The 27,183-nt window shown below is 41.0% G+C and overlaps 1 protein-coding gene across 3 annotated transcripts in view; it reads right to left on the bottom strand.

Moving 5' to 3' along the window:
• TOP2B (DNA topoisomerase II beta) overlaps window positions 1-20,943 on the bottom strand; it is a 59,207-nt gene extending 38,264 nt beyond the window's left edge. For 2 of the 3 annotated variants that reach the window (XM_068152269.1, XM_068152270.1), the window contains exons 1-4: window positions 20,219-20,941; window positions 3,816-3,989; window positions 3,062-3,152; window positions 574-637 (exon numbers count right to left, since the gene is read on the bottom strand). In XM_068152269.1, coding sequence (XP_068008370.1) covers window positions 574-637; window positions 3,062-3,152; window positions 3,816-3,989; window positions 20,219-20,269 — 380 coding nt within the window. In that variant the 5' untranslated portion in view covers window positions 20,270-20,941. Of the gene's footprint in view, window positions 1-573; window positions 638-3,061; window positions 3,153-3,815; window positions 3,990-20,218 lie in introns of all 3 variants that reach the window. The other variant, XM_068152271.1, reaches the window with a different exon arrangement.
• Window positions 20,944-27,183: the final 6,240 nt, after the last annotated feature.

Genomic DNA, 27,183 nt, shown 5'->3' with positions numbered 1-27,183 from the left:
AAATTAAATTTCTAAACCCGTTATTATTCAGTTAAATGTCACTGAAATGATACTACTAAAGGAACATAATTAACATCTATTTAACTACAGTGCTTTTCATTAGGAAATATCTCTTTAAGTATTGAATTTCATATAATAGTGCTAGTAACATATTTGAAATCTGCAGTTTCAGGCTGATTACATAACCTTAACCTAACGCTAAATGAGTTAACATAGAAGTTCAAGAGATGTAACATTATGTTACAAAACCTCAAGGTTTATGATATTTATGAGTAACCTGGCTGGATACAGTTATGTACTGCTGTGCTTTCATCTAATCACAAATGTTGTGATTTTCTGGGTTTGAGTTTTACTTAAACATTAATGAGTGTTTTAAGAAAGTAAATTTTTGCAAATTCAGAATAAGAGTACTTACTGTTAACCACTTCACCCTTTTCATGTTAAGATATAAAGCCAAATGGAAATAATTCCAGAAGTATTATTTTGCTTCTGAAAAAATCCAATTTTGATTAGCAGAATCACTTGTACAATAGCGCTGGCAGGGAAAGTAAACAAAATATAGCTTTTACTTACGGATCAATGGATATTTTAATACAAGTCATATTCTTGTCCCTCTGTTTATTGTCAGCAGCATTTACTGTGAAATAAAGTAAGACAAAGTAACACTTTGTAGGAGCAATAATTCATTACTTGATCTGTAAAATTGATCATATGCATATTCTACCACAAGTTACAATAGTATGGCTATTTCCTAATCTGGTATCTCTTTGTATATTCTGCATCTTATTACTACAAATATGGTCAAGTATCTGCAAGAAGATACTTTTCAATCTTCTGCTATTTACTGACTCTCTTTCTCACAATTAGATTATCTTAGAAATACAGACATGTATTTTCTGGGTCTGTTCAACCGCACTCCAATGTATATTGACAACAAACAACAGAAATCAGAGACATCACTACAGCCACTAACCATGAAAACACATTACAACCATTTTCAGCATTTGTCTCATCGCCCACATTCTACTCAACACCTTTATTGATGACTTGGATGAGGGGATGGAGTCTGCCCTTAGCAAATAGGTGCATGACACCAAGCTGGGGGCAGAGAGTTGATGGCTGGAAGGTAGGAAGACCTTCAAAGAGGTTCAGAGAGACCTGGGCAGGATGAGCTGAGGCCAATGGTGTGAGGTTTAACAAAGCCAAGCTCAGAGTCCTACACTTTGGCCACAACAACCCCATGCAGTGCTACAGGCTGAGGACAGCGTGGCTAGAGAGCAGCCAGGCAGAGAGGGACCTGGTAGTGCTTGACAACAGCTGAACGTGAGCCAGCAGTGTGCCCAGGTGGCATGAAAAACCAATGGCATCCTGGTCTGGATCAGTAATAGTGTGGCCAGCAGGACTAGCCCTGTACTTGGCACTGGTGAGGCCTCATCTCACGTACTGTGTGCAGTTCTGGGCCCCTCACTGCAAGAGAGATATTGAGGTGCTGGAACAGGTCCAGAGGAGAGTGACAAGACTGGGGAAGGGACTGGAGGGAAAGTCTGATGAGGAGAGACAGAGGGAGCTGGGGGTGTATTGCCTGGAGAAGAGGAGACATAGCGGGGACCTTAACACACTCTACAACTACCTGAAGTTGTAGTATGGTGGGGGTTGGGCTTTTCTCCCAGGCAACTTGTGACAAGACAAGAGGCCATGGCCTGAAGCTGTGCCAGGGGAGGTTTAGATTGGATGTTAGGAAGCACTTCCTCATAGAAAGGGGAATTAGACACTGGAATGGACTGCCCAGGGAGGTGGTGGAGTCGCCATCCCTGGAGGTGTTTAAGGGAAGATTGTATGTGGCACTTAGTGACATGGTCTAGTCAGTGTGGTGGTGTTAGGGAATAGGTTGGACTTGATGATCTCAGAGGTCTATTCCAACCTCAATAATTCTGTGATTCTGTAAAAATGACCAAAATAAAACCCCAAAATACCAAAGGACGAGATCTTAAAAGATTATAGGAATCTCAATAAAAGAGCAGACATTTCTAAGTGCTTTTGCTAAAATTCTGAAGTATAGTTTCATTCAAAAGTACAGACAGCTATAATGTCCAGTTTTCATAATGTTACTATACCTTCCCCTAGCTCTCAAACCACATTCTGTGCAGCACTGGTTGGTGTCACATAAACAAGCAGTAAACCACACAGTACTCTGCTACTGATACAATAATGATCTTCCTTTTTAATGGAACAAGATGGAAGCAGACTCCCTCCCATGATGGTGTGTACTTTCAGAGGAGAAGTGCTGAACCCAGGTCATGACAAAATCTCCACTGACCTCAGCAGATCATAATTTAGTTTATGATGTAATCGCATGAATCCTTACAACATAACTTCATAAATACTAATTATCCCAAGATTTCATGTCAATTAACCCAAAATACCAGTTCAGTAAGCAACACACTATTCAGGTGTTGCATCTCTCTATTGTTAGTCTTCAGTGTGTGCCTGTCACCAAGAGAATATAAAGTAATAAATTACAGTGACTCAGGAACCTAAGGCAGAATTTTCTAAGAATCATGTCCTGTGATTCTGAGATTTGTTTGTGCCTCAGACACCACACTTTTGAATGGCATTACGATACACATTTTAAAACCACCTCAAGTCTAGACATTATCCATGTAAGAATCACCGTCATCACCACTTTTGTAGAGAAGGAGGTAGTTTTAATGAAATTATGATCTAAAACTTTAGAATAATCATCTTCTTTCAAATGTCACTTAAAACTGTGATCCTAATAAACTTTGCAGATCAAAACCCTTGTAACAATACTGATCATAAAGAATGATCGAGTTTGGACATTAAGTTACAAATATCTACAGTTTTTTACAAGTTCAACTGAAAACTTCCCTTTTTAACCTATGCTGTAGTGCTGGGATGCAATAAAACTTGACTGCGCTTCAGTTCAGTGGAACTCTAGCTCTATGGTCTAAACTTCAATACAAATGAACATGCTCTGGGAGTGCTCAAACAAGTGTGTGCTCCATAACGCTAGAGTAGTAGTATTGTTAAAAATACATACCAACGATTTCATCGAAGATCTTGTACAAGCCTGGAACAAAGGTAACTTCTCTGCAAGTCATTCCTACATCTTCATCATAAACCCACATTAGCTACATGTAAACAAAATAAAATAATTTACTGTCTGTGTAACCAGTTTGCGATTCTCTAAGGCCTATTCACTTCAAACTTCTCCAATTTCATTGCTGCTGTCATGCAAGACAAAAGCAGAAGCAGATGTTTGGCAAAAATTATGTTACCAACAGACTTCCATAATGAAAAGCCATTGTTTTCTGCTTGGTGGGAAACTCCAACAATGTGTGAAGCTCAGCATGTGAAGACAGTGAAGCTCAAAGCAATTTGCAATTTAAAAAAACAGCTGGAAAAGTGCCAGCTGTAGGCTTAAATTCTCTGTTCTCTAGCTGAACAGGCCAAAGAATTTTTGAACCTAGAGCAAATGCTACACACAAATATGTGTGTCTATAGGCATGTCCGTAAATACACATAGAACTGAGTTTACACACCTAGGTGTGCACTCATGTTTTGACTGAACTTCAACATTTGCTTAGCATGTTATTTCAGGTGAACCATGCATTTTCACTGGACCCCTGTTCTATATCCCACACATGTATGTATACATAAACATGACCACAGTTTTTACCATGGTAATTCAGAATACTCAGAGAAGTAGAGATATGCCTATTTATTAACCAGAATAATTATTTCCCTGTTGAAACAACAAAAACTATTAAGACTATAAATTTAGTGACACTTACCTGAGTTAATGGTTCAACTGACCCAATATAGGTATCTGGACGGAGGAGGATGTGCTCAAGCTGAGTCTTTTTCTGATAAACTCTTTCAACAGACATCTTCTTTGAGGTGTCATTTTTATTAACATTTTCCAAGTCTTCCTTTTTTGAAGCATTGATCTGATTATCAAATAACGTCTAAAAAGTAAAGGCACCAACAATCAACCTCATTCATTCAATCTGTTGCTCTCAGGAGACAAAAAAAACCTGTCAGACCTTAAATTATAATCAAAACATATCATGTAATTTAAATGTTACATTTTTGTATGTATCAATATCAAACTACCCTCTCCACAGAAAAAAAAAAATTAACAAATTATATGACAGTTCCTTAACACACCCTAGCATACTCAGACTTGAGTGACTTACTAGGCATGATGAATGAAAATGGGAAATAACAGTATATTACAAAAGACACTCACTTCCACAGGTGAAGTACTTGCAACATCCATTTGGTACTTCAGCATTTAAATCCAAACCACTGATTACTGTCCTGAATAATCACAGTAAAACTACTCTTCTGCACTTTAGTTCAGACAATTTATTCAGTAGGGCTTAAGAAACACTGTTATACCTCTCTTAGAGCTTCTCAATTGCTATAATTTACATTCTTTATTTCACTGAAGTAATTAAACCTGGTAAGATCCCAGTTTAGAATACTTCATGATTAAATAAACCAAGGAATGTAAAAAAAGAGAATCACATAGGCTGAAGTTGGAGTTTAAACAGAATTCAAGCCTAATGTGGCTGAAGATCAGAAAAATACACCTTAAGTAGAAGAACAAGTAGTGTTACAGAAAACTAATATGCTTTGGAGGGAAAGATGTGTAGATTTGATTCACCTTTCAGCAAACTTCTCCAGATAAATACTTCCTTTCTGTCAAACTAAAACCACACAAAAGGAAAAATCAGATTTCTCAAGCACACAAATGTAGAAATGCCCCATTCTGAGACAGCAAGTGCATACCTACCAGGAGACTAAGTATGACATTTTGCCTGTAAGTTAGAATTATCTTTAAAATACCAACAAACATAGCTTGAATTCACATTATTTATTTACCTGGTTAACAGACATAACAAGGAATAAACTGTCACTCTTATAAGGGGCTTACCAATTTTGCTGCAGGTGTTACATGACCAGTAAAAACCATCAACAGACAAATAAGAAGGACAAAACCCACTTGCAACACAGGTAAATATTTTTGCCCCATTTAGCTGTTCCCAGTAAATCTCTACATAAAGTAAATGCAGGTTAAACACCAACCCTGGATTCACCAGTTACCATGTGTATTTCCCAGCAAGAAGAAAGTATCTTCACTTCTCTCTTACCCTAGGCTTTGTTGCAGCCTCAAATAGCACTGCAGCCAAAGGGTCAGAAAGCCTATAAACACACAGGAACAAGATGCAAAGGATATTGAACTTGCCCAAATCACTTCAACAGAGTTAATAAGGCCAAATACCAACTTACAGCATACAATTAACACAGACAATTCTCCCTGTATTATTCCAATTTATCTTCCCCACATTCTACTTGATGCTTTTATTTTACTTCCCCCACCCCCTCAGCAGGCACAGGAGGAATAAAGTATTTCACTTTATCCAGACCAAGGAAAATTACCTTTCAGTTCCAGACTTACAGACGTAGAGATGACATTTTTCTAGTTTATTTACAGACTGCGAAAGTCTGTAAGTGCTATGAAACACATACTTCGAGAATCTTTGAGACAAGCAGACTGTGTGCACCAGTGATGATAACCACCAATTGTCTGGCAATGAATAAACCTGAACAGGCCAAATAATAATCAAATATTCTCTACTACCCAGTCCTGTAACTGACAGCATCAAAATAAGAGAAAGAACTCAGGGACCTCACAAACCTGCACCAAGCTTACATGCAGCAGAGCTGGAATCACAACAATAACTCTCATGACTTTTCTTCTGGAGCACATCACCTCTCACACCAAACAGGGAAGCTGTAATTGCATTTATGTGTGATTGAAGTGTTTTGGTATCTAAGTTAATTTAGTCTCCTCACTGTCATTTGGGCTTAAACTGTACCACCACCACAATCCTAAATCCATTAGCCATGGACCAGTTAAGCAAGAAAAAAAGAAACAGGACTTTGCAAACACATACTTTAAACTGATACATGGAAATGGAAGAAACTGATACATGGAACAGGAAGAATGAGAACTGCTACTAAAGAAGCATTGCCAAGTATCACAGAACAGTTTGGGTTGGAAGTGACCTTAAAGATCACCTACTTCTAACCCCCCACTGCCATGGGGAGGGACACCTTCCACTAGACCAGATCACTCATGGCCTTGTCCAACTTGGCCTCGAACATCTCCGGAACAGCATTCACAACCTCCCTGGGCAACCTACTCCAGTGTCTCACCACCCTAACTGTAAAGAATTTCTTTCTAAAATCCAGTCTAAATCTACCCTCCTCAAACTCAAATCAATTCCCTCTTGTCCCTTCCCAGCCTTCTTGTAGGCCCCTTTGAGGTACTGGAAGGTCTCCCCAGGGCCCTGTTTTCTCCAGGCTGAACAGCTGCAATTCTCACAGCCTGTCCCCACAAGGGAGGTGCTCCAACCCCTCTGATCATCTTCATGGTCATCCTCTGAACCTTCTTCATTGTAGCAGTTCTGAGAATGAGGTCTAGGTTTCCAATGCGTTTCACTGTATGGGCATCTAATTTTATATATACATACACATTTGCACGCACACACACACAGAGATGTAGCTTTCTGACCTTATTGGCTCTACCTTGTGATCATCTTTGGCATCACACTTCAAAGGAGTCACCCTTAGCTTGCTCCTGTGGTCCATAGCTCTATTAGCACTGTTTTACTATGTTCAATTGTTACAAAGGAACTAGTAATTAGAAGTGTTTGAAAGAAGGGAAGAGAAATGCAACTCAAAGAAAGCAAAGGAATTGCAGGCATAAAGACTACCAGAATATTGTTCAAATGGAACTGTTCTATTTGCTTTCAACTCTTAAGATTCCAGAGGTTTTTACAGTTGAAGTAAATGATAGACAGCTATCACATGCCAGTTTTTCAGTTGTCATATACATCAGTATTTCAGTCTTAGGATTGTTCTGAGACAGCTCCAAAATGCTTCTACTTTTACAGCATCCGAGGAGCAGGGTCTAACCATGCATCACAACTCAGTAATGCATTAACATGGAATAAGACCTCAAATCTTAGCCTAATAAATTTAGGCTGCAATATTGCTATCTCAAATAATTCTACTTGCCCCACAACATGTTGCCAAGAGCCAGCAGACCAGAAAGTCTGTTTTCTTGTGACACAGTACCTCTAGATTGTGAAAAATGACTATGGATTAGAATTATTGGTAAAGGATTCATACAAGCCCTTGCCTTCAATACAATGCAAGGAAATGTATTTCTGTTTTACAGAGAAAAGTCTGATAACGTGGAGGATCTTACACTCTTCAACGCATCAGTAAGAAATGGGTGGAGTATCAGAACTGTACCTGTTGAGACAGTACTGCCAGACTGTTGTCATGTTGACAGGGCAACAAAGTTGGTGAGGGGCTTGGAACACAAGCCCTATGAGGAGAGACTGAGGGAGCTGGGGTTGCTTAGCCTGGAGAGGAGGAGACTCAGGGGTGACCTTATTGCTCTCTACAACTACCTGAAGGGGGGTTGTAAACAGGCAGAGGTTGGTCTCTTCTCCCAGGCAGCCAGCACCAGAACAAGAGGACACAGTCTCAGGCTGTGCCAGGGGAAGTTCAGGCTGGAGGTCAGGAGGAAGTTTTACACAGAGATAGCGATTGCCCATTGGAATGGACTGCCCGGGGAAGTGGTGGAGTTGCCGTCACTGGAGGTGTTCAGGAGGAGACTTGACAGGGTGCTTGGTTGCATGGTTTAGTTGATTAGGTGGTGTTGGATGATAGGTTGGATGCGATGATCTTGAAGGTCTCTTCCAACCTGGTTTATTCTATTCTATTCAGAGGTCACACCTCAACAAACTTTGCTCCCTAGAGAGAACTAGTGCTGCAGAAGCTTGCTTTAACTCAGCGGTAGTATCTTCTGTCATTCTACTTGTGATAGCTATGCCTATTGTCTTTTATAATACACTAACTATAACACGATAAAGTCTGATTTAAGGGGAAATGGGGGGGGGGGGGGGGGGGGGGGGGGCAAGCAGGCAGCAAAGGACACCCACAAGAGTAGCATAAGTTTGTTTGTTTTTTTCCTGGTGAATGATTATTACAAGAACAAAAAGTCTTAAGAACTTTAATTCTATAATTTTTACTAAGATAGCATGAACACCTTGTCAGTATGCTCTACCTAAATATTTGATGATGTTCATTGTCATAGAGCAGGACAGATTTTATTTGCACAATTCTCCAAGTATAGCATATCTTCTGTATGCAAAACATACTCATTACAAACATCCAGAACTTATATAACTTAACATACCATAAAAACAAGCATAAAATCAGAAGCCACAAAATGTTTATTTACACAAACTAACATTATTATCCAGGTACATGAGCATCAGAACTCTGCAAAACTGCAGTTTCCCAGACCAAGTCTTTTGGGCTGTGCTGTACTGTGAAGGAGAAGACCAACTCCAAGTCTCTGTATCTCTGTCTTGAATGGATATTCTTAGACTTCAAGTGATGTTTCCAGGTGTCATGGCTTGAGTTGAATTTGCTGCTGTTATCCATACCATGCCAGCTTCAGGTTGCACTCATGCCAGCTTCAAAAATGAAAGTACTGGCTAGAGCAAAGTATTATGGGACTCGAAGTCCAGATTGTAACATGGGAGGCTTCCTGTTTTGATTGCTGCTTTGGGTGTTAGCTGCTCCACTGTGATGGCAGTGGGACAAGGAAGGATGGTGGAGTAGTTTTCTGGCTTGGGCTTTTGGCTCGCTGCTGCTTTGCACCGTACTTTCTCTGCAAATTGGCTAAGGTAATTGATCATGAGTGGTCCTTTTGAGGCTCAGGTATCTTTAAGACCACCACAAAGACAAAGTTCTCCAAAAGACAGAGAGTCCTAAGGGACAGACCCAGTCACGCCAGGATTTTGTAACACATTATTCTGTTCCAATTTCCATTGCCACTATTGAAGGCAGTGTCTAGCTGATTATTGCTCTCTTCTCTCCTCCTCGAGAAGGGCTCATGCCTCTTATCTGATGGTTTGTGTGGGGAGAGACAGCTCTGGCTGTGAGGGGAATTTTGAGATGCATCACAAGGCCTGGTAGGCCTAAATCTAATAGAAGGACACTTTTGGCCTGCTCAGGCTGCTAGGGGTGGAGGATTCTGAAAGGTTGTAGCCTGGTAGATTCAGCCTAATTTGTCAATGTATTCATTCTACCTGAATGCCCTTTGATATATACTTCTAAATAGAATTTCCATTTAAACTCCCAATCAGTGTGCAGCATTTTTATTCTTACTCCCCAAAAAGGAGTAGAATATCTTTTCTGTCCCTTGGCCCAGAGCAGCTTGTGGCTCAAAACCAGGACAAGAGTTATTTACTCAGTAAACTCTTATCTCATATTTTTTGTCTCAACACAGTTTGGTTTTGTGTGTTGGTTCCCACCCACCACCACCACCACTTCTGTGTTGGGGGAACAGACAGGTTAACCCACTGGTTCAAGTTCACCTGTTTGTTCTGATTCAAGACATTACAAGAGGTCATCCAAAAAAAATGTTCACCACTGAATCAGTGCCATAGATCTGCGGACACAAATATCTTCTGTGGACTTTCCATTATGTTTTCCCTAATAACTTAGAAATTTTAAAAAATTGAAGTGTTTTCATCTGCTGAGTTTCTACTACCTAACACAAAAAATAAAGCAAGAAAGCAAAATCTCCCCCTCCCCTCCTTTTAAAATTCTTTTTTTTTTTAATTATTATTATTATTTTAACTGAGCCAGCACTAAACTGCAGTGTCAAACTGGCAATTGTTTCCTGTGTATTTTGGAATTGTCTCAAGAATGCCTTTTGTATTCTGTCCTATATGAAAGATCTTCCTAAAGAGAATTAACCAAGTGCCAATGGGCTGAAGTCTTCTGTTCCACAGTAAGTCTGGGGTTTTTTGTTTACAGGTTACTCGATTTTCAGGACCTGCTTCTCAATTTTAATGCTGCCAATTTTAATTTATTTTTAGACACAATGTTTGCCTTTCCCAATATTCTTGTGAATTCAAGATTTTTACAGATTCTATATCTTTCAGAATTTCTAACCCTGCAGAAAAGTGATGAATATATACATCTACATATGTGTAAGTCAGCAGCATGACCATTCTTGGGTAGTTCGGAATGCTGTAGCTTACTTCATGCATCCTTCTTTAGAAGCACCCTGCTACACTTTGTACTGTGACATAGCTAGCATCTTAAGACATTTAAACAGCTTAGCAGTAACTGCATGGGAAAACATACTGATTCTCTGTGATAGCAGCTGCTGCATGATTACTCCATACAGACTGTTGTACACACTACCATAACCATTTTCTCCAGCATGACTGTGAGGACTGCAGTTGTTCTGGAGCTGGTTTTACTACAACTGTAGTTAGTACTGTGCAAAGACTAAGTCATTCTTCGTTTTAGTGATCTCAAGAGTAAAAACTCAAGTAGCCTTTCACAGGTGAGAGTTTGGTAACAAACTTTACTGTCTACCTTCAATCTAACAACTCCCATATGTGAATTTGACATCTTTCTTCACATTTTCCCTTTTTCATTTTTTTTTCTTCTTACAGTCTCCCCCATTGAAATTTTTTGCAAATAACAGAGCATGTGTGACATTCATATTAAGTCAGATATTTTTTATTGGCTTTATCTGACAAAAAAAAATAGGTCATGTCATCTTCCTTTGTGTTTTGAAGTTGTGTTGAGTCACCATGCTGAGTTTGGTTACCTATGCTGCAAACAGCTGTACTTCAACACTCTAAATGTTAATACGTTTTATCTGGACATTTCGGCAGCCCCAGAGAAAAACTATACCTAGCTAAAGAGACAAGAAAACACTAAACTACAACAAAGAACATAAGTTTCATCATCAGTTTCAATGTTCCAATAACTGGAGTATACATCTCTGGTTTGACTTAAGTGGAAGTTTTTCTCTTAAGTAGCAGAAATTCACACTGTTGCAAGAAGTTGAGAATCCTGAAAAACATGCGTCTCCCTATTTACACAGCCTTAATCCTGTGTTGGGCACTGTCTTTTCCTCCACACTGTAAACTATCTTAAACAAAACAACCACAAACACACACAACCAAGATGCCATACACAAAACCCCAAAAAGACCCACAACAACAAAACCACAAACAGGAAAAAACCAAACAGCCAAAACCCAACCAAACAAAAAACTGTATCTGCTCTTCTTTACTCTACCTATATTAGGCAGCAAAACAAGAGGTTAATTTTCTACGCTGGCAACCAAGCACAAATGAACAGGGAAGAGGCAGCAGTACGTGAACAAAAAGTTACCATTGGCTTTTATGCTTTAGCCTCCTAAAAACACTATATGCAATGATTGTTCTGGAAGGCAAATGTAGCCCTGGGACACAAGAATTAAGAAAAGCATATGCCACATGTCCTACATTCCCTTGAAGTGCAGAATAAGCACATTGAGTGGGATAAACCAGCAAATTTTGAGAGTAATTAAGCTGCTAAACCTAGGGAGGTTAAGTAAGAAATTAAAAGTAGGGATGTGGTAGATTTTCTACCACTTACAGTTCAAAATAAAACTACATCTTCTGAAGAAAATAAGCTACACCTCAATAAAGTTTATTGGTGCAATATGGTAATTACCAGGGAATTCTACAGATAACATGCACTTAACTGCAGTGTGTTGTTATATATTGGATTATAATAACCTCTTCTTGCCTTAAAAAAATAGACAACAAATACATTATTACCTAAACATTCTGTAATTTTTCCCCAAAGAAAACTCATTCTGAGAATCAGACACCCCTTTATATGATAACAGTTCGGGTAAGAGTGATGGGGCTCTGAGACAAGCAGATGTCAGGATGTTACCCAAAACATGACAGTGCTGACATAACTTTAGGTTATCAGCATCGGGCAGCACCTCTTTATAACTCAAGTGTTTCCCATATCCTTGCCCTTTTGAATGATTACTGCACCACCAGTTTGAGTGCTACACAAGTATTCTATACTCTCAGCACTTTTACATTTCCCAATTGCAAAGATTACTTTGAAGGGGAATAACACAACCTGATAGATGCTCTGATGGAACAAAATTTTTAAAACTCATTCAGGTTGTATGAGAGACATTTCATGCCTAGAGCAGCACTGTAATCCATTCTTCCACATTCTACAGACAGCTGGGCCCATACTGTAACATAAGGTATTTCTAGTCTGTTGAACTTTTTGAACTATCTACAGACTAATAAACAAATTGCAGAAAATAACTGTAAAAAAGCTTTGTGCATGAGTAAGACAACATTCAAGATATTAATAGATAGTGTGAGCAAATCAAACAGGCAAGTTTTTCAGCTCCTGTTAACTGGCATAGCAACATGGAACAGGCGTTAAAAGTTGTGATACACTGGTAGTTGTGTCTGAGCCCACACAAAGATTTTACTCTACTTTTCTAGTCAGCTTCTGCATTATTAAGAGGAGAACCCAAATACTACTTGGATGTTACTTAACCAACTGCACACTCTTCATTAGGAAGCAGCTCCCCATTGTACAACAAATTTTTGAACTCTCATGAATATACCAGCTTTCAGGGTATTAGGATTGATACACCTTTATGTTATTTGCATGCTTACCCTGCATTGAAATACTAAAACACTGACTGTGACCCTTGAGGTTTTCGTACTTCTACAAATATGGTGTCCTAGAAAGGACTACAATATGACAAATAGTACCGATCCCTAGAATCTTCAACAGAAAAGCAGTAGTAAAATAATTACCTAACATAAGGTACCACAAATTAAATTAGTGTTTTTTCCTTTTATAAACTATCCCAAACAAACACAAAATTTATGAATAATGACCACCTAACTTCCTTTCAAATACTACAGTTTGCTCCACAATAACATATGCACCTGCTGTTTTATTATTAGAAGTGTCTACACTAACACGGTCACGTTTCCTGATAATCTGTATCTTCTAAGTATACTATTTTCTGACATATTGAATAATCCAGTCGTCTTTTAAAAACAACAAAAAAAAAAAAAAAACAGCATGAATTTAATTGCTCAACTCCTACCATGCAATGTCACCTGCTCCTCTGGAGAGTCAACAAATCCTAAATGTTTTATAAGTCTCAAATACACTACATATTCTAGTCTCAATCCCATATCAACCTCCATGAGAAGGAAACAGGTTTGGTGTTCAGTACATTTACAGCAATTCAGAAGGGAAACAGAGGCAGTAATGAGTCAAAGAAGCCTGAGCACTGTTCCAAAACTCTCCCTTACGCAGCCATCCATCCTCCTCCAACAACATTGCTACAGAAGTTCTGAAGAGACTTACAGGTCTGATCACAAAAAATGCTGACAATCTTGAAGACCATCAAAACTCTAATTGGCAATTTAAGAATTGCATCTTGGCAGAAGAATTTGCTCCTCCATAACAGAGCCAAGAAATAATACCAAATACATGTTGAGATTAATTTCTAAATTGTTCAGTGTTTTCATCATCTTTCTGTTACCTGACCTACATGTTTAGTCACTAAACTGGAAAAGAAAGTCTACATGGCATATTCTGAAAGATTTAATTCATGTCAGGAAAAGCAGGTTAATATGACACAACTTCAGGTTTGCCCTCTCTCAAGTATCTGGAGCACTTCCCCCCGTTTCTCTCCACCACAAAATTCCCTCCCAGTTGATTCCTCATGCACTTACACATGCTTATGACAGAGTAACTACCTTCTTTTTTTATTTCAACTTGCCTCCATTTAAGTCAAAGATTGTGATATAAAATGCCAAAGTTTCCATAATAATAGTATAATACATAAGTGGTGGAAAAGACTTTTAAATTAGGACAATTGTGTATGAAAAAAACCCAACCAAACAACAACAAAAAACCCACCAAACAAAAAACCCACCACACAAAAACAAACAAAAGACCTCAGCGAAGGTACAGCCCTGTAGTGATGCATGACAGCAACACCCTGAATGACTGCATGCACTAAAACTTTTTCTGCATCAGCTGGTCCAAAATGGTACCACTTTTCTCCAGACACCTTGCCATTCCTGTATCTTTAGATCATGATATACAACAACCAAGGGAATAAACACAAAACTGAAATGTTCATACACAACTACACTATCATCCCTGAAGTCAAAATACCCCAGACCTACCAGAGGCTAATAAGCTGCTTTTCAGTAACTCCAGTGAAGCTCACGCCATGCAGTTTCTCGCAGGTAAAGATACTTTGCTTAAGGAACACCAGAACTGTAACTGCTTTTATAGAAACATTACATATCAAGCTATCTGGTTGCAAGAGGGCTTGTTTGTTTTGTGGTTTTTTACCTCCGGCCCCCCCACACAACTTTACCTTGGCTTCCTTTATTTTGAGAAAATAGCTTTTCTGTATTATCTTACAGCTTTGGTGATTTTTGTCATGAGAAAAAGAATATTATTCTTTCCCTCTCCTTGAAGATTACTTCACAGATTAAGAAAGTTGGGGTGTTTTTTTGGCACCTCACCAAGGCAGACATTTGTAGAGTTTTTAATATACCTTCGCACAACTGTTCAATGTCTTTAAGAAGGAACAGGAATCTTCAACTTAACCAGATCCATTTAGTCATTAAAACAAACAAACATAAAATAAAAGGAATCAATACCTCTTCAAGAGACAGAGCTTCCACGCAAGGACAACTGCTTAAAAATTTAATTGCTATTTTACCTCACAAATCAGGAAAAAACATACATAGTGGATTAAGCAATTCAATCTTCTTTTACCCCCTTTCTCTTCCTGCCCCCCCCCCCCCCCCCCCCCCGGCCCCAATCACATTTTAAACTGTATCCAACACAGGAAAACATAAATCTGATGTTTAGAGATTAAATTTTCAAACATGTGCTAACTCAAGCAGCCTTTACACTAGCTTTGCTAATGCCTTTTTTCTTGCTGGAAAAAAAAAAAAACCACCACCAAACAAACAAAAAAAAAACCACAACCAAAAACCAACCACATATTAGAATTGTTTAGATGTAACAAAGACACAGATTTATCATTTTAACAAAGTAATTAAAAGCACTACCTTCCTTTCAGTGGCAAACTGTATTTACATGTAAAATGAAATTGCATTAAGATGCAGGCAGCATTTTAGAATAGCTTTATTAAATGAAGCTATGTGAGCTATTCTCACATCAAAAGTTTAATACCACGCACTTCAAAATACACTGAAGTTTCAAAACTAGCAGATGTGATCCTCACTTACTGAGGAGGGACAGAATCTTTTCCTGCTTTTCACATCCACCTTCTGAATACTCATTATTGAACTACCTGAAGAAAATGGCAAAGAAACAGTTTTTTTGAACAAAAACACCTACACCAGAACAAGCTTTCACCCCAGCTCAGAATACTTGGAGTGAAGACGCATGTTATTAAGTGGTAAGAATGACTCAATTGCAGACAGAGGTAGCCCAAATCTTGTTCAAGCACCAAATATCTACTTGGTATAATCTTTATTTCTTCTTTGATCCAGAAATACTCAAACTTCTAACACAAAGACTGGACCCAGTAAGAAGACAACAAAGTATTTCACTGGATGGTGGTGTGGAGGGTAAGAGGCAACAACTTTCATTTGGCAAGCAAGCCATAACATCTAACAAATCCCTCTTCAGAGCTATTGTGTCTGACTCACCCAATTTAGCCACAGACATTTCCCTCTAGTGCTAGAATATTCAGAAGTCGTCACATCTCTTTGCAACACACTGCTTCCTTAAGGGCACCAGAATCAGAAACGCAACAAAAGCTGCTTCCCAGCTGTTGATGCACTACATTGCTCAAAGCCTACAAAACGCATTACAAACCCCCGCAGTTCTCCAGTCAATACAACAGCAAAAGAAAAGATAGATGGTTACAAAAAGTAAGCAAAAAGCTCTACAAGAAGACTTGGCAATAAGGTAACACTGTCTCTCCCCTTCGCAGACACTACATAGCAAAAACAAAACAGTAACTAACACAGTACATGTAACAACTCTGTTGTAGGCCTAGCTTCAGCCAGTGAAGAAACAGAAGGTTTGACACAAAGAAATGGAAAGAGGAGAAAACTAATTCTGAGTTCTGAGCTTTAACCCGGGGCCAGACAGGCAACTAAAGTGGTCTAAAGCATTTAGAGGTAGGAACCACCTGCTCCAGATTTTGAAGCTAGTAAAGTGATAATAAACAGTAATAACGATAATAAAGGAGAGTTCTTTACACTAGCACACAGATCTGATTTTAATGTTTTTTTTTTCAAGTCACATTTACCCTCATCATATAGTAACTTTAAGCAAGTATTTCCTGGAACTGAAACCTATCCCTTCCACAAGGGGCAGGAAAAAGGAAGGAGTGTTTAAAATCTTAAATTCTTATCAGGAGTCTCACCTTTCATTTATTAGTTTATGTAGCTCTTAGGGTTAAGTAGAAAGACTTCGAAACATTGAAAGAAGCAAATGATGCTTGTTTGAAACACTCTTCCACAGCTTTTGTGGGCATTACCATCCTATCAGAACCAACACGCTTCACAGTATTACTTAATGGCTTCATCATCACTATGAAAGGCACAGTGATAGATATATATATAATTTTTTTTAGAAAAAAAGAAGTACTGTCACTGTACCTGTACATTTTCTGTAGTCCCTAAACACAAAGGCTGAAGATACAAATACTTCTGTCAAAAGTTTTTCTAGTGTTAGAAAGTGTTGTTATGTTTCAGCAATGAAAATTCCTCTCCTTAGGGATGCCTATTTTTTAACTCTTAATACAGCTTAATGCTTTTGCAGGTTGTCTTGGTTTAAAGAGAGGACAGAATACTCTTACTTCCAAAGCAAGTAAAATAAAGGGACTCCTGCTGAATTGGAGAGAAATACAAAAATGGTATTAAAAAATATAGAAGAAAATACAGAATACATGAATCTTTAACACCTAATACATATACAGGATACATGAAAATCCCCAAAAACCTTCCCCCAACCAGCCTAACCTCAGTTGCTCCTTTTCTCTCCCACCTGGGGTCTAACATATGCCCCAAGGCTCTTTCTTCCTTCCCATTGCTAGGCTGGATTCAGGTTGGCCAGGCCGGAAACTGCCTTCCCTTGGTTACTGGCATTAAACCTAAACAGGCCAAGACTGTGCAGTAAAAATTAGTTAGGCCTTGAAGGCCACAGGCTAGACTGGAACCGTCCTCCTCCCACACCAGATAAGGTAGCTCAATGCATCCAGGGAGAGGAAAAGGAAGAAAGAGAAAGACAATAACTTTGCAGCCATATTTATAGAGATGCAGGATATATGGGAGGAAATAGAAATATTACACAGTCTGGTACACCTCCTGGACTCTCTGTACCTTCTGAAGGACTGCAACTTTGTGGCGTTTCTATGGGCAACCAGTTCAAACTGGGACACAGGTGTCCCTTGGAAATTATCCACCAAAAGTAATTAATAACAATCAAAACTCCACCTTCTGCCAACTATTAGAGCAGGGAGCCACAGCTGATTTAAAAATGAAAATCAAACTCAGTAACCAGACAAAAACCAAAGTAGCACATTTGATAAATCAGAAGTTATCTTGGTTTATTTTCAGTAATATAACACTAAATGATTTGCCCAATAAATGTTTTCAGTATATATACTCGTGTGTGTTTTCATCACTGGTAGTTATGCCTATTTACCAGCTAAGCATTGCTAGTCACACTTCTTTAATTTCCACAACAGGTAGCAGAAAATACAGATGCTGTACCGTTTGTTTCCATTTATTCTTGGTTCACCTTGCTTTTAAAAGTAAAAGTAGGTATCGCCTGATGCTTGTATGATGTTCTCATTAAAAAAAAATCACTTTATGGTAAATTCTCTAACACGTGAAGCGTGTTTTGCACAATTGTAGGCAAATCTCACCTAGTTCGGTGAGCCAATGAACAAGCATGACTTTTAAATAACAATCAAAGATACAGTCCTACACTGAACCCTTTACTAAAAGGTGACCATCAGGTTATGTATATTGCATTTCCTAGTTTGGAAAAAAGGAAAAGTTTTAAGCGTTCCTCCATTTTCACAAGAAGACTTATGTTACCCTTCAATTGTTTAACACAGTCTTAAGAAACTACATCACTAGGAAACTAGTGGTTCCAACACACTAGTAAGCAGCTTTTAACAAAAAAATAAATCAAAGCAGTTTCAAAGCAATTTACAAGCAAATAGCAAGTAGTTGCATATCCAGCAGATCTATGGCAAGCAAATTAAAACCAGATGGCTGAAACTGTTAGTGTCCCTAGCTCTGTCCCTCTCATCCTCAAGGTCAGTATATGGCATCTACTTGTGAACCATCACCTGAACTACCACTTTTTTCAGCCTGGCACACTAAGCCAATTACTAGCTGCTGCTCCATCCATTTTGCTGCCACAACAATATTGCTCTTCTGTATGCCAGCGTTCTGCAGCTGACATTGAACAGGTTTTGCTTTAGCAACTGGCTCAGAAGTCCTGTCTTCAGCATTTAAAATGCAATTGAGAGAAAGAAACAACACCCTACTGTTTTATAAAAAAAAAAAAAACACCAAAATTTTAAGTAAAATCTATCTGTTTTTCTACATCTACTCCAACTCAATTTGTACTGCTATAGAGAAAAGTTTGACTGTTTTCAATTGTAGGAAACTGTTGACTCCCTGTAAGCTCACCTCCATTACACTGAAGAACATGTTCCATTCAAAATGCCTCTCCAGTGATTTTTCACACTTCATTCTGCAGTTTTCTATATGCTCTGTAAAACTTTCAATTACTTGGTACAACTTGCGTGGTAAAAATATTAATTCTGAAGATTTATCCAAAGATCACAATAAACAAAGTTCATACAATATTGCAGGAAGGAAAGGAAAAGAATTTTAGCTTCTCTACTTAAGCTGTTCCCATATCTGAAGTGTTTCATTTCAAGTGGAACATCCAGAAACTTGCTCATTTTTTAATATACCTTTCCATGCTGCCATTTGCTTAAAATGAAAACAAAGAAAAGAAAACCCAAACAACAACAAAAAATGCCAACATAAAATACAGTAGAGCTGCATAAATAGTTCACTATCAGAACACACAGGCTTTCTTCACCCCAATAGTGCTATTCCCATTCTTTTTCAATAGCTCAAAGATGCAAACACAACAGAAGAACGAGTTTGGTATTATTCTCTTCAATAAGACTTCATAGAGGCATATGCTTTATAGAGATAGGAACTTTTAATTAAAGATGCAGCTACCTCACCATCTATCAAGACATACTGTCTTCTGCTTAAACATTAAAGACATTACCCTCTACTGTACTCTATACAGAACGGCAAGCAAGTTATTGATTGGCCGAACCAGATCCCTTCAGGTCATCTTCACTCCTCCTTCCTCAGATCTTACCGAAATCAGAGAACATCCACTACTATTACAGACGAAGAGCATCCCTCGGCACTGTAAGTCAGGGTTAATGCTCTCAAAGGACTTTAGAAAAGCTCAAAATAATTTACCATTTCCAGAGTCAGTTATGACCTGCACTTTTTCAATTGTTACAACTTTGGACTAACCCACGAAAAGTCTTAAAAATCCCTCTTCTTCACCCGCTTACAGAGTTACAACTTTTAGAAAACAATTAATTCCAAGATACAACAGCAAGCACACAGCTCCAGGCTCCTGAATGTCTCTGAAAGCCTCCTCCTACCCATCTCAGAAACTTAGGAACTTCAGGTATTGTTTTGTTCACAGTTGGGAAAGAAGCCCCTTTTGGTAGCCTGCAAAGACTATGTCCTAGCATTACAAGGCAGTAACGGCGACGTTTACGGGACGACAGCCAGACCACATCTTATTTACAGGACAGTAACTACAAAACAGCCCTACTGACCCAGCCAAGACAGAAATTTCCTACCTGTTTGATCACAGACATACCTTCTCCCTGCAGGACCGAGCGCCCTGAGGAGCCCCCACGCGGCTGCAAGCTCTCCTCCTGTAAGGCCCATCCCAACCGCAAGCCCCGTCTGTCTTCTTCTCCCCCCAAGTCTACACCCCGCGCCCCAGACCCCTCCATCGAGCCGCCATACAGCGCTTCCCCTTTCACTGCAGCCGTCAAGTTTCTTTCTGGCTTAACAGCCAGCCCGCCCTCTTCACACAAGATGAAAAAGAAAGAACAAACAAACAAACAATAAACAAGCAAAACACAACAGAACACGACCTCAAAACTTACCACCCACGTCAGTCCCCCGCTGCCGCCACCGCCTCCTCCAGACTTTGCCATTTTCTGTCCGTTTCTCCTCCGACGAGGCGAGGGCACAGGGAGCCACCCGAGCAGGCCGGCACCGACACAGAGCCTCGCCGCGCAGCGCGGCTCGCCCGCCCTTCGCGCTCCGCCTCGGCCCTTCAGGCGTCGCGCGGGCCCGGGAGCCCCCGCTGCCCCTTGCCCGCCTTTGCACAACCACCCAACAGCCAGAGCCCCCTGCTCCTTTCAGCCCGGCTTCTAGTTCATGCTGAGAAGCACAGCTAAGGCGAAGGAAAATAACCCACCAGCCAGGATGGGCGAGTTGCGACGACGGTTTCCGTGGCCGCCCGAAGCCCCGCGGAGGAGGGAAAGCTTCTTGCAAAGGAGGCTGGAGGAAGGAAGAGCAGCTAGGGGGCTGCGCCGCCCGCACAAAGCGCCCTTCCGCCGCCGCGCTCAAACTCGAGGCCGGGAGACAGCGGCCGGGCGCGGCTGGGCCTGCGGCTCTCGCTAGTTTAAAGGGACTGCTGGTCCCTCCACCTCACGGCGGCAACAACAGCCGCCACTATCGCCACCGTAGCACTGCCTGCCTGCCTGCCTCCCTTCCTTTTCCTCCTCTCCTCCTCTTCCTCACTCCCAGGCCCACCCCCCGCAGCCACAAAGGCCCAGGAAAGAGATTAATAATAAAATCTCTTCCACGTTCCCTCCCCCACCCGCGTCTTCTCGCCCCGCGCGCGTACACCCGCACGACAGTGCACGCGCAGACCCCGCCCCCCGCACGCACGCGCCTCCTGCCGATAGCCAGAGCCTTGCCCAGCCCTTTTTCTTTTCCTCCTTCCGCCCCGGGACGGTGCCCGATGCCGGTGTCCGGTGCCGATCCCCCGCCTCCTTCCCACCCCACAAACTGCTATCGCCGGGACGTCGAGCTCAGACAATAAGTGCGCTGCACCGGTCTGGCATCTGCGTCGCGGCCGCCTCCAAACGCCACCGGCCCGGGCTGCCCAGCCCTCCCCCCGCCCTGCCCCCGAGCCAATCACACGCCGGAGACGGGCAGGTTTGCGAGGCACAGCGACGAATCGGAGGACTGAACGGAGAGACCTCGTCACACGTCACTGCGGGTGGCAACAGGGAGGGAGCCGTGCCGCCGCGCGGGGGCGCTGCGGCGCGGAAAAGGGGCGGTGCGAGAGTAGGCTTAATGGTTGGAGCGGGGCGGGAGCGCAGCGACCGGGAAGGGGCGGTCGGACTGCTGCTTCCGCACGGCTGCCTCTGCGTCCTCCGTGAGCCCACCTTTCCCCTCTGGCCCCGCAGGGCAGGGTAGCGCAGCGCAGTAAAACCTGGCTTTCCCGCCAGGCCACACGGAAGTGTTTTGCGGGGGAAGGCTCGGGGTTAGCAGGGCACGTCTGTCCCCTTTTCCCGTTCTGCAAGGTAAATGCTGACAGGCGCAGGTGAAGAAGAGGTGATGCAGTAGGTATGACAGGCGCTTGGTAATACTGTGCTCAGCAACTCCCTTACCACCACCTCCATAACTGATCCCTACCGCCACTGCGACCGCTGCACCCGGCAACAATTGCAATGGTATTGAAGTCCTGCTGCGCCACGCAGGAGAGTGTTTATAAACCACTGCCCTCTTCTGGATCGCGGTAATCAGCCTCAGGAGCTCTTCAGAGCAGAAAACTCGCGCAGCTTCTTCATTCTGCTACTCTTGCTTCGGAACGTCGCTGTGCTGAGTCTTCATCTGGTCAGTGAGACGTTGCCTTAGCATAGGGTCATGTAACAGAAGACCCTGTTCTGCACACAGTGCGCAGTGCTGTGCTGAAATATTTACATAGAATTACATAGAATAAACCAGGTTGCAAGAGACCTTCAAGATCATGGTGTCCAACCCATCAACCAATCCAACCCACCTAAACAATTAACCCATGGCACCAAGCACCCCATCAAGTCTCCTGAAAACCTCCAATGACGGCGACTCCACCATTTGCCATTGAAAAGAACATATCCTGTGGTGTAACTTAATACCTACTTTTTAAGCCTAAAATTCAGGTCATTTTAGATATAAGCATGAAAAATATTTACAGCTTCAGATTCTTACCACCATAAATAAGGCATACAGGAGTATCAGTATTATGGTTATAGAATTTTGAGAAGCTCTAAAAACTTAGCAGAACATGCAGCTTCTTGATTATTAACTTTAGTTTTGCTGTGCAGGATGTAGAAGACCTACCTAGTCCAGTCTTTTCCACTCCTTCAATCACTTCTAATGTAACATCACAAAAGCAGGGATTAGTAGGAGCACTGCATCTCAATTAGTAGACAAAATGGTACTTGACGAGAATAATTGCATCTGAGTGGTGATAATGTAAAGGATTTTCCTTGTGCAAAATTGTATTCCTAAAAAGTAAAGGGACTGGAAACAGAGCAGCCACCTTTGAGGAGTTAGTTGTAGGTGCAATTATGCCTCAAGGGAAGGATCAAACGAATTTCTAGTAAATATAGCCTATTTACTATAATTTTGATAAGCTTCTTAGAAACCATCAAAGTAAAGTAGTATCTCAGTGCTGCACAGGGATTACAGAAAATAATGGAATCCGCCTAGAAGGGACACTAAGTTATCTATGCCAGCGCAGTTTTATTGCAGCTGCAGGTACCTCTGAGCTGCAGGCTATTTGATTCTACTTTGTCAAGATAAGAAAGAGCATTTCTTGCAGAACAAGAATAAAGTAGCTTTGCAAGGCTCTGCGTAGTGCTTCAGTTTGGGCCTTACTTATTAGAATAGGATTGGTTTTTTGAGCTCCCAAATCTTTTGTAGTATCTGTTAACGTGAATAACGTGCAACAAACTAGGACAGCAGTCCTGGTTCATTATTCATGATGGTGCAAAGTTTTTGCAGTGTTAGAGCACCATTAATGTATACAGCAGAAACAGAACAAGTCACAAACATCAGGGCACTATGTTCTCATCAGGTGCAGCTGTTTAGTAAATAGGCTATGGGAAGTGTGCCTTTTGCAATCATTTATCCCGAGCCAAGCAGCAGATAGGGATCTTGCTTGAAGACAATCCATTCAATACTGGAGAAAGATGGGAGTTTCTTTCTCCTTGGCAGCTGGTGATCTCTGAATGTACATGGTCAGACATGTTCAGGCTATGTGTTATGCTGGGATAAACAGGAGGAAAGGCAGACATTTTCTTTGGTCTTCCTTGAAATTATTCTGTCCAAGGTATTTTTTCTCTCTCTCTCTCTCTTTTTTTTTTTTTTGATTCTTCTCATGTACTACTCTACCTGCATGGCAAGTTACTGACTTGGGTTTATCCTTTATACTTATCTGCGTATATTGAGTGGTTTTGTTCTCGGCCATATAGGGTTGTGTGACAAAGTTCTTGTGAAACTACAAGTAGTTGCCCTCATGGAGCTCAGAGGTGAAGTAGTAAACCAGACTGCTCAGCACATTGCAAGGGATCCCTGCTGACATAAACACAGAATTAGATTTAAGAATTAATAACATTTAAGCACTATAACATTTTGATGGGAGCGGTCTGTCTTGGGTAGATGCCCCCTGCCCTAATCATGTACTACCAGTTTATGCCAAATACTTTACACTCATGTTGTGATATTAAATTAATTGCCTGTTCCAATTCTTTGGAGACGTATTAATTCTTGTGGTTGGATATCATAATACAAATAGAAATACCCTACAGATTTTCCCAACAATTGTCTACTTAAACTAATTTAATTACTGTTTTTAGTGAGCAAACTATGTATCACAATATGTTTTCCTTATATATTTTAACTGTAAGAAGCTGTGTGTATGATCTTTAGTCATTTCTGTGCCCAGAATGTACAAACTTCCCATTTATTGTAGATTTACTCACTGTATAATAAAATCTTTTCTCTCTGGCTTTTCTCAATCAGACTTGAGGGAGCAGGAAACTTGCCTGTTTGTGTATCTATCTACATTTATCTACTCTGACAGCTTACTCGGATACAACCACTTACCTAAACAAGTGAACACAGCTCTCTTTTGCAAACTACACAGGAAAAAGTGTGATTTGCAATTTTAATCTAAAATATTATGAAACTAAGTTGATACCAATCACACTACACATTTCTCATGGCATACAGTTGTAATAACATAGAAACATTGCATATTTAAGATCAAATATTTACAGTTGCAAAAACAAAAAATTACCATAGTCTACTGCATTTGAAAATTTCATCACAGTTCATTAACATAATTATGAAATAACTGAAAATATTGCTTGTGGCAGCATATTAGGACAGTTATCAACATAGTTTTACTGAATGGTTGCGAGTGACTTTCAGGCCATGGTCCCAAGGCATTTAAGAAGAGTGCACCCATTGCTGGATCATCTAGGGATGTAGACTTAGCCGAATCAGGCGTAGTCACACAGGGGTATTTCAAACAGCTTTGCTAAAGTACCCAAGCACACCCTGGAAGTTTTATGGGTGCGTACTGCCAGTGAGCTGTCTCACACTCCATCAGCTGTGTCCAGGACTTACCGACCTGCCTGATGTATCCTTGGCATGTTTGGCAGTACCTGTGCCTGGAGTCAGACTGTCCCACAGCCAATCTCTAGGAAAACACCAGGTCATTTCCATCTTAATCCTCCAAGAACAGTGCGCCACTTTATGACAGTTTGTCACAGGGCTGGGACTGGTTAAATCCTACTTGCCCTCCAGTTATTTCCCCATAACTAACCTGTTAATTACTGGGCCATTACCGAGGTGTGGAGAACTTTCCAGAATAGCAGGCTGTGAGTGCTGCTGGGGAAGCTGTCCAGCAGAAGCCCCAGGGTTAGTTGTGGGGTCCCACACCTGAATCGCTGTACTGAACTCACCTGACTTTCTTTTGGAGCACACCATCTCCCCCACTGGAGGAGAGGAGGGTTTTCTTACTGACCATCAAGTTGACTTGCTTGGCCGCTCTCCTGGACTGTACTTTCTCTCCCACAGAACAGGGAAGACATGTCACTTTTTAGCATTGAATGTTTATGCATGACCAGAAGTGCTTTAGTATCCAAGTCCATCTAAGTCTTCTCATTTCGTCTTAAACTATAGCACAGATCCACTGAGCAGCATAAACAGAGTTGCTGCTAATGCAGGAGCTGGTCATATATTTGTACTGAAATTCCTTGTCTAGGAGAAAGCTTTCTTGTGTAATGACCACATACAGCAAGAGAAGGTGCATGCAGAGATGAAACAAAGGAAGTTGGGTTGGCCCTGATGGGAGAAATTCTCAATATGAATGAATGCTTGGATGGGACAGGGGCAAAGATAACAGAAAGAAACATAGACTAGATAATTAGTTTGAAGATCTGTGCTGGACATACACAGCAGAGAAATGACCATCAGCAGAGTTACAGTGATCCAAGAGGCAGAATGCTGCAATCATTTGGAGGCTTGAAACCAGGCTAATTAGTGTGGAGAGTGCAAACAGACAGCAAGGTTTTGGCCATGACATAGCATTCAGAAAGTCTCTGCCTTCCTTGAGCTCAGGGTGATGAACACAGTGCAGCATACTAGGCTTTCTTCATGTGGGTAGTTTTCCTGTGTGTTAACCACATATCCTCTTTCTTCCTGTCCCTCCAGGTCATCTGAAAAGGAGCTCTCTCTTTCCACAGGAGAATATCTTTCTGACTTAGATGATCTGTTTATAGCAGTTCACCCAAGACTGTTCAGGAAAGAAAATGTGAATGGTGATCTATTTTAACCCAAGAAGCCTCTTCTTACTCATTGAAGGTCCTCACTGCCGGCGTATTTCTCCATCCTTACATACAAAAATCCATAAGTGAGTACCATGGAGTGAGTACTAAGACTGATTCCTAACAGCACAAAGTCATGTCTACTCATTCATGGGGTGACAGGAAAGCAAGAGAGTTGTTACCATACAAGGCACGTGTGGACATGTGCTGGGGAGAAGTCATGACTGATGTAGCTAGCAGAGAAGCGTCTAAAGAAGTGGCACCTTGCTCTTGGGAACAAAAATTCAGTCACTTCATTATTTCTGTTAGGGTTAGCTTTAAGGTTTAGAATTAGGATTCTGACTGGAATCTGGATCAGGATGTGCATTTTCATTTCAGTTCTCATAACTGAGTTGTGTGGTTCTTGTAGTAATCCAAGAAGAAGAAAGTCTCAGGGAAGATCTGAGGCAAAGATCAACAAAAAATAGTTGAGAGAATAGAATAGAATAGAATAGAATAGAATAGAATAGAATAGAATAGAATAGAATAGAATAGAATAGAATAGAATAGAATAGAATAGACCAGACCAGGTTGGAAGAGACCTTCAAGATCTTCATGTCCAACCTATCATCCAACACTACCTAATCAACTAACCCATGGCACCAAGCACCCTGTCAAGTCTCCTCCTGAACACCTCCAGTGATGGTGATTCCACCACCTCCCCGGGCAGCCCATTCCAGTGGGCAATCACTCTCTCTGTGTAAAACTTCCTCCTGACCTCCAGCCTGAACTTCCCCTGGCGCAGCCTGAGACTGTGTCCTCTTGTTCTGGTGCTGGCTGCCTGGGAGAAGAGACCAACCTCTGCCTGTCTACAACCCCCCTTCAGGTAGTTGTAGAGAGCAATAAGGTCACCCCTGAGTCTCCTCTTCTCCAGGCTAAGCAGCCCCAGCTCCCGCAGCCTCTCCTCACAGGGCTGTGTTCCAAACCCCTCACCAACTTTGTTGCCCTTCTCTGGACACGCTCCAGCAAATCAAGATGTTCTGTGAACATCCAACTGAAAGAGGACGGGGAGCAGACACATGAGGTAGTATCAATGAACAATACATCTGAGCACAGAAAGTAGGAAAAACAAAAAGGAACTACAAAAAAAAGTCTGGGTTATGAAGGGTCCAATCAGACACAGAATAGCAGAATCATTGACAGTCAGAGGGTCTGAAGTTACCTGTCCAACACATTAATGAACAGCCCCTTTGAGC

This window comes from Melanerpes formicivorus, unplaced genomic scaffold (genome assembly GCF_026170545.1).
Source record: "Melanerpes formicivorus ecotype bairdi unplaced genomic scaffold, bMelFor1.0.p_v2 SCAF_23, whole genome shotgun sequence".
NCBI classification, from domain to species: Eukaryota; Metazoa; Chordata; class Aves; order Piciformes; family Picidae; genus Melanerpes; species Melanerpes formicivorus.
This window is presented reverse-complemented; position numbering and strand designations above follow the sequence as displayed.